The sequence below is a fragment of the Mercurialis annua genome, linkage group LG2 (genome assembly GCF_937616625.2).
Source record: "Mercurialis annua linkage group LG2, ddMerAnnu1.2, whole genome shotgun sequence".
In the NCBI taxonomy this organism is placed as follows: domain Eukaryota; kingdom Viridiplantae; phylum Streptophyta; class Magnoliopsida; order Malpighiales; family Euphorbiaceae; genus Mercurialis; species Mercurialis annua.
The window spans coordinates 15,934,344-15,943,206 of NC_065571.1; the positions used below are offsets into that span (position 1 = coordinate 15,934,344).

An 8,863-nucleotide genomic window follows, 5' to 3' on the forward strand; every position below is an offset into this window, starting at 1 on the left:
TTTCAATTTTCTGTTCTGGAGTGTTTTGTAATTTATGGCCCAAGTGAAAGGCCCAAATCGAACTACCGAACCAAACCGAACCGAACCGAACCGAAAAATTTCGGTTAAAAACTAATCGGTTTTCAAACTAAAAATAGATAATTTGGTTTTAATAAATAAAAGATTCGGTTTCTTCGGTTTTTGCATAAACCGAACCGAACCGAACCGAAATAACCGATGCACACCCCTATAGACGAGAGAGAGATAAAACGTCGCTGGCAATGGGAATGTAAACATAAGGTGAGAAGTAACGAGGTGCATAAACCGAAAGAGTAAAGGAAGAGGATGAAAGTTATGTTTTGGCTAAGGACTATGACAGGTCAGCCAAAGTATATTTATGTCGGGAAGATATGTACTAGAGATAGTGACGAGCAGTAAGAATACGAAGACATGAAGGGCAAAGGTAACTATAAGAATTTAAGATTAACATCGATAGTCGAAGTATCAGATGAATACGAGAATAGAGATAATGGATATGCTATAAGATACGAAGTATCCTAAGAATCAAGAAGGGTAGAATAGACTTTTCTTCCAAACATCAACAAGAAGGAATGAAATACTAATGAGAAGAGATATCGAAGAAAGAGCAAGTAATTAATGAATGGACGGGCGATTCTAGGAAAGTCGATACCAAGTTTCCATAATTGTCTAGAATAAGGCATAATTTGCAATGATTGCAATAAAAGGAGCAGGTTAAACCTAATGGCAAGGTCATTTAGGAAATGAATAAGGATACTTCTATGAGTAACGTGAAACATATTGGAAAAGTGAGGGAGGACGGTGTACAAGAAAACATAATGCTTAACGTGCATTCAACTTCATGAGATTCATTCTCGGAAGTCATGAAGTAGTCAATTAGGAAATCACAAGTATCACCACGAAAGTAATGGAGGAAAGGATAAGTAGGTACACGATCCGAGAAGTATAAGAAACGCTAAGACTGGTAATGTCTGTTGGGTATAAGATAATCGTTATGCTTTGTTTGGTTCAGACAAACACGATAACTCGACTCTTAAGGATTATACTTCAAGAAGATATAACAGAGTAGTAAATAAAGTACTTAGACGAAGTTTCCATATAGCTACGAAGCTATATTTTGGATTTAAGTTAAACCATAAGACCTCATTCAACATCTCAAAAGTTTTCAAAATTTCACTCAAAGTTAACTTCTTAAACTTTCCTATTTAATTCATGTTTTTCAACAAATTTTTTAACTTTAAAATCACTTAACTCAAACCCTTAGAACATTGATTAAAATGTCCATATTTAATCTATGTAATATTTTCTACAATTTCTGTTTTGGTTCGAACTTAATCTGACATGCGTAGGGGAGCAAAAAACATACTCGAACTGCCCATCTTGTGCAGTTTTGGGGCTGTTGTCAGCCTCAAAACTGCCCAGCAAGCCCCACTTTAACTTGATGTGCAAGGCACATTCTACCTCATGGGGCGTACTCGAGTTGGTTGGGGTTTAGTCCGACAAACCCTCACGCCATATGCACAATTTTTGACAAGGAAAACGCCTAGGACGACTTCCAAAATCGTATTCAAACTTAGCTCGAACACCATAGTTTCAAAAATGTATTTTACTCAACTTAAAATGTCTCTAACTCATTTTTAATCTGACCTTTCCAAAGCTGTATCCTTTTTAACTTTGATAATTAACACTTTACACTTCCGACTATTTAATTTATTTTATCGGCCCTTTTCCTTGAAATTTAATATTTTTTAAAGTGACTAACTAGTCAACTTTTAGCCAATAAACGAAATACTTAAAAACATCCAATCGCTAAACAAGTTATGCATTCTTATAGTCAAACACCTCTACTACAATTTCCTTTAAGGACCGAACGAGTTTTGATGGAGGTACGAGCAACTGGGAGCTGCTGAAACAGCCCCTTTAGCTGTTCTACTACTGGGCATAATCTGCCCATCAGAGTACAGCCAGAGAAGGCTGGTTCTCCTCACCGGAGTGGAACCACCACCTCCACGTCATAGTCCGACATACCAACTTCACATCCGACCAATTTTCCGACAATAAAACCAACTTTAAACCCTTCAAAAACGTTGCTCAAGCTTCACTTCTTAACATATTTCAAAACAGTTTTATACTTGACTTAATCTCACAAAACTCAATCAAACATGTTGAGACAAATCTTTAAGTTATTGAGTCTTCCCACGAGCTTGATGTATTGGCTCTATAACCGAACCGAAATCCTTAATGGGTGATCATAAATTTCCAAAATCTAGCTCCAAAAACCCAAAGCTTTCAACCTTAATAAACACCAAAACTTTATATTAAACCATAGCTCAGGCCGTAGTATTTTACCATCGAATTCAACCAAACAAACCACAATAAATATTGAAAGCTAAAGTATATATACTAATAAATATTGCCGAACTACATGAGTCTTTTTGCTCTAGTTTAATGTAGGAACATGCATTGGAATGACTCTTTTTTCTATACTAGTTTGTTGTGTACGTGCATTGCACGTGGTTCATTCTTTATTTATTTATCATGATTTATGTATAATATTGTTGAACGTAATTTGGCAAGTATATATGTATCATGATTTGTATTTAAGATTGTTCCATGTAGTTTTTTCTTTTTATATTTGCCAATTTTTATATTTTATATTAGTTAAATATAGAATCAAAAAACTACAAATTAAACTTTAATAAAAATAAGCTAATACGTATGACCATACAAAGAAGACAAAGTATAAAATTTTATATGATTTCTTTAGATTTATTACTTGTAATTTCTAAAAATTTAATTATATATATTCGTGAACCTATTTGTTTAAAACATGGTTAATTAATATAATGATTGATATTGTGATCCGTTAATATATTATTTTTAATAATAAATATAAAAAAATAAATGTATATTTTATATGCTAAATCATATATATAATTTTTTTTAATTTATATTTTATTAATTATTAATTAATCATTTATTATTTATATTTGAGATTATGAGCGTGAGCGTGAGTTTTTAGTTTTATATTTATCATAATTTACATTTGAGATTGTTGCTCGTGGTTTTTTTTATATTTATCGTAATTTACATTTGAGATTATTTCTCGTGGTTTTCATTTTTTATATTTATCGTGATGTATATTAAATATTATCTAAACATAGAATGAAAAATTAAAATTAAAATTAATAATATAAATCCTAATCCATATAAAGAGACTCCATATGTAATTAGATCAAAAAAGATTTTTAAATGTTTGATTATGATTAGGAAAGATTTCTTAAAGTTAGAGAATTTTTATGTCTATAAAAGTGTTTGTAGTTCATTTGGATTATGAAAGATTGTTAACAATTAAAGTCTATAAATTAATGGAGGATATTTTTATCCGTAATTGGAAGTGTTCCCCGTGAATATATTTTTATAGATAGATATAGATTATAAACATGAATAGATTATATATAGATATAAATATAGATTATAAATTATGGATTATAGATTATAGATTATAGATTATAGAGATATAGATAGATAGATAGATTATAGATGGATATAGATTATAGATGGATATAGATATATTTTGTATTTTCATTAGAATTAAATTTGTATATAATCTTATAGAGATTTTTTGATAGACTCAGTCTATCACGTCACACGTGAACTAACCTATCATATTATGACAGGTCATTAAAATAGTGGTATTATCATAATTTTGTTTATTACTCTTTTACTCTTTTACACTTTTAAATAGTAATATTACAGTTGTGCCATTATTTTAATGACGTGTTATAATATGATAGATTTAGTTCATGGATAACGTGACATACTGAGTCTACCTAAAAATTTCTCATAATTTTGTAATTATTTTAATTATTGAAATCTAACGTTATAATTTTGTCTATCTTCCCTCGCACTTGTATGGATAGATGTAAATTTATAAGGGATGCAGTTGCCAATTGCATTTTATATTGTCACTCGTAAAATTTAAATATGGTATCGTATCATGAATTTGGACTAATTGTTAATGGATGATCCGATTCAAATATCAAAAGCAAATGTTAGGGATAAAATAAAAAAAATCAAAATAAATACAAAACTATGAAGAAAAGAGAAGTTTAGAGAGTTGGATGTTGTTTTATTTATTTGACAGAACATTCATAAGCAAAGCATATATATATACAGACAAGCAAACGATAGAAAGAGGACATGGAATCAAAATACAAGTGACCATTTTTGATTAGCCGATTCATGGAAAGGATAGATCATTATTTGCTTTAGGCTCGGATCTGACTGCTTCACATCTAGAACCATATTGTAGTACAGATTCAAAATAGACCCGTCAGATTTAAACTCCCATCGCTGTCCTGAAGAAAGTAGGTTACATGTCACAATTTGGACATGATCAGGATCACCAAAAAGGCAGCTCTGTTGGTTTCGCTGAGGCCTTATCGAACCATCCGGATACAGAATCCACGTTTGGTCTTCGTTATTTGGTACGCACTTTTCTAGCCAAACATAGCCGTTTTCATTTAATTGTAGGCAAAGTCGATTAAGCCCTATAATGGATGTAAATAAAGGCTGTGTAATACTTGTAGGACGCCATGATTGTGATGTGGTATAAGTGTTGGTCTCCACTTTTAGTAGGGTACCCTGAGCCACTGAATTAGCAGACAATGCTAAACCAGTTCCGGACATGAGCGTTCCGTTGTCCCACACTTGCCATCGGGTTTTGTCGTCGACTTGAGATGGACAATCGTATATCATCATATAGTCTCCAGGATTAAACCCGAAAGGAGTCAAACACTTGGTGTTAGATTGAATCATCCCATTCCTCTTGATTGTCCACAATTGATTAACATCTGAATTTGATTTACAAGGCCATAAAATTACTCCATTTCCATTGTGGTAGTCGTTGTCCTTCACATCAGCACACAAACCATTCGGACCGACTATACGGACTATAGGCTCTTCATAAACTTCACAAACATCTTCTTCGTAATCTGTTACGACAGACCTAATTATAAGTGGAGAAAACATGCCATCATATGCTTGTCTCTCTGCCGAGCAGCTGTTTAACACCAAAGCCATGGCAGCTCTGACGTAAAGGTCATTTACATTTGACACATCGAACCGTTCGTTTCGACGATTTAATAGATCTACTGGTTCAAACACTCCATTTGGTCCAGCCGTCTGAATCCTCCCTGAGAGCCTTCCCCATCTATTTTCATATCTAATCATGTCAGGATCCGGAACTCGTTCCACGTGGTTATAAATGGAGAATGATAATCTGCCAGCAATGATACTGTTCCGAGCTGCCTCTGAAATCATTTGAATGATAATTGTAAGATCTCTAGCTGCACCTTGTTGTCGCTGACCGATGGGGCCGCTACGACCTGCTGAATAAAGGTTGAGGATAGCATTATATAGTGGTCGGGCTCCCAGCGGGATTTGTTCCCTACTCTCACGAGCAGATCTTCTTAGTGAATCATAACCTTCACCAAATGGGAGTTGATACCGAATATGTACATTGGGGAAAGCAATCGAGGCGACATCCGACGTATCTGGAAAATAATGCAGGCGATCTCCAGCAAGAAAACCAGCTATATAGACGTTGGTTGAGTTTAATGCTAAAGTAACCGCTGCCTCGTGATTTTGAATTGACAGTTCCACTAGCTGAAAACGTTGGGGCCTAGGCAGATTAATGCCACCTCTACGGAGTGCAGTGTAACCATGCCAATTACTTGGATCCTCGTCTGGATCACGTAAACTACCTCGGAGATTCTCGATAAAATCAATGTAGAGTGCCACATCGAATTCATCTGACGGTAGAACCAGCCTCACTATCGGGTTGGCCACCGTGACGGATGATGTTTGGTTACTCTCTGACTGCACTGGCGTTGAACCAAAGCAAAACCAGAACACCATCATGTAGCCCATACATAGCCATACGCTATTCTCGTAATGTTTCATTGCCTACCACGTACCGTAGCGAATGAATCACTCTCACCCAGATATCTGTAGGTGCAAAAATGTTAGTACATATATAAAAGGACGTAAAATGTATTTATCTAGGCTTAATTTTTTTAAAAATCCCCACCTTGTATTTTTTTTCGTTTATACCCTGACCTTGTAAAAACACCATTTGTACCCAATTTTGAGTTTTTATGTTTCATCTCTACCCTAAAGCATTAAATTGTACTCTTTTCATTTGAAAAAAAGTTTAAAACAATCCTTCATTTTTAACTTATATACGAATTAGATATTAATGTTATTAATAGTATAAAAATACCATCTTTTTCAAAAAATTAAAAATAATAATAATTCTTTTTTAGTTTTTTTAAAAAATATTTCGAATTTTTTTTAATTTTTCAACTTTTTTAAAAATATTTCCGACAAAAAAAATTAAAAATAATAATAATTTTTTTTAATTTTTTCAACTTTTTTAAAAATATTTCCGACAAAAAAATTAAAAATAATAATAATTTTTTTAATTTTTTATTATTTTATCAAATTAAAAAAATTAATTAATTATTTGGATGTATTTGATTATTTTTTAAGTTTAAGGATTTATTTGTATATTTTAAAATAGAAAAAAGTATGTTTTAAACTCTTTTCCAAATGAGAAAAGTACAATTTAATGCTTTTGGGTAGAAATGAAACATAAAAACCCAAAATTGGGTATAAATGGTGTTTTTACAAGGTCAAGATATAAACGAAGAAAAAGTGCAAGGTGAGGGTTTTTTAAGAAATTAAGCCATTTATCTATGATAACTTTACCCTTTTGTCAAATATGCTAGTACATTTTTAGAATCTATGTCAAATATGCTCACAATTGATTTAAAGTCAATTTGATGCGATGTTACATATGACACTTAGAACTAATTGTACAGAGAGATGTGCAACATCGCGCCACATCATATCTAAACTAAATGCGGATATATTTGTCAAATGTCAAAAATGTGATGATAAATATGACAAAATTTAAAAATATGATATATTTGAAAAATAAATTAAAATAAAAAATACTTATGTTAACCTAGTGAATCACATAAGATTATAACTATCCGTCAAAAATATGATATGTGCCACAAATAATTAATAAAATAACCAGTAACTGTATATCAAGTTAATAGAAGATTTTTATTTGGACTTAAATATTACTTAATGATTTGTTATGGTTATTGGATTCTTTCAAGTTCATTTCAATTTGAGGAAATTAAGTTCATAATCTATACCATTCATTACAAAATAAATGGTGTAGATTAATTTAATTAAAATTGTACTTTTTAATATACATTATTTATCTGCTAATAAATGGTATAAATTTGTTGAAATTGACCTGTCAGTTTAAAATGAAATAAACTTGGATTGATGGATAATAAACGATGGATTTTATACAATCCATGGATTTGGACAAAATCTATCGTTTGCCTAGAAAAAAAATTAATAGAATCCATGGATTTACAAATTCTCTCATTTTCTACAATCCATCATTTTTGAGGGTTTTGATTCCCCACCTACTAGGTGGGAAAGTCCAAATCCACCATTTTTTATAGATGATGGATTGTTATACTATTTATTATTTTTCATAAATAATATTAAGAATCCATTGATTTTATATTCAATCCAAATGATAGAATTTTAAAATCTATGGATTTAAATTCCATTGATTTAAAATCCATCGATTTTGCTAAAATCCATGGATTTTAAAAACCCTCAATTCAAACGGTGCCTTAGAGAATTCTAATCCGTTTATTAGTTACACTATATGTTATATTTTTAATTAATAGTTAATAATTCTACAAGATAACTAAATTCACACAAAATTTCCACAGTTGAAATTACGGATAAATATATACATTTTGCTAACATAAAACTATTTAGATTAGCTTGTATAGCAAAAATAATAATTTAAAAACGCTATAAAGACGGAAAAAGAAGTATGCATCACTTACAGAGTTTTTTAGCAGATGGAAAAGGAGACTGAATTGGAATGGATATGTCTTTAGAGTTTCTTCTACTTTTATAGCCTAGTCTAGGTACTTATTACGCAATTTTTTTTGGATTTTTCTCAGTTTTCACTCTTAAAAATCACTATCAAAATGGTAAGGCCTGATCACGAAACCAGCTTGACACTTATCTTCTGCCAAAACAAACAAACTAGCTTGCATCTACAATTTCACAATTTAATTGAATTATTTAAAATCTATTTAAATTTTAAATTCTGTTGGTTATTATATTTTATGAGTTTTAATATATTAATAGCATTTATTAGCTATTGTACATTAAGTGTTTTTAAAAGGTTTTGATCAATAAATTATAAAACTTACTTTTTTTTATGAATTATAAAACTTACTTTTATACTAATAAATTGAATAATTTTTTTTTAAATTAATCAATGATTTTGCTTAAAATTTAATTTATGTGTATTTAAAATAATATTTATGTATTGTCAAAAAAAATTATGTGTTATAAAATATCAAATGTTTACGATTTGTATGAGTTATAGTCAAATCTTTTTAACTCATCAGATTTAGCAAATTTTGGTATATTCCATTTATTTCATGGTCATTTTTGAATCGGTTAATTTTTTACCAGCATGTCGGCCACATAAAATCTGACTTATCAAAACGACGTCGAATCAAATTAAAATGTTTGAATATAAATGACATAACACGCAAAGATTTAGCTAAAAATGACACAATAAGCAACAGTTTAGTATTTTATTGAAATTATACCTTTTTTAATGTTATTTTTTATTCCTTGTTATTTTATATTAAGACATTACATATATATTTACCATTATAAAAAATGTATTTTAAAACAGTTTAAATGTCTGGCTAAATTT

General features: G+C 30.7%; 1 protein-coding gene across 1 annotated transcript; it reads right to left on the reverse strand.

The window, feature by feature from the left end:
* Window positions 1-4,139: 4,139 nt before the first annotated feature.
* On the reverse strand, window positions 4,140-8,014 carry LOC126670121 (ricin-like). The gene is made up of 2 exons (XM_050363785.2): window positions 7,971-8,014; window positions 4,140-6,030 (listed from the first exon to the last, which is right to left on the reverse strand). The coding sequence occupies exon 2, from the start codon at window positions 5,983-5,985 to the stop codon at window positions 4,228-4,230; it is 1,758 nt and encodes a 585-aa protein (XP_050219742.1). The 5' UTR covers window positions 5,986-6,030; window positions 7,971-8,014; the 3' UTR covers window positions 4,140-4,227.
* Between the last annotated feature and the right edge of the window lie 849 nt (window positions 8,015-8,863).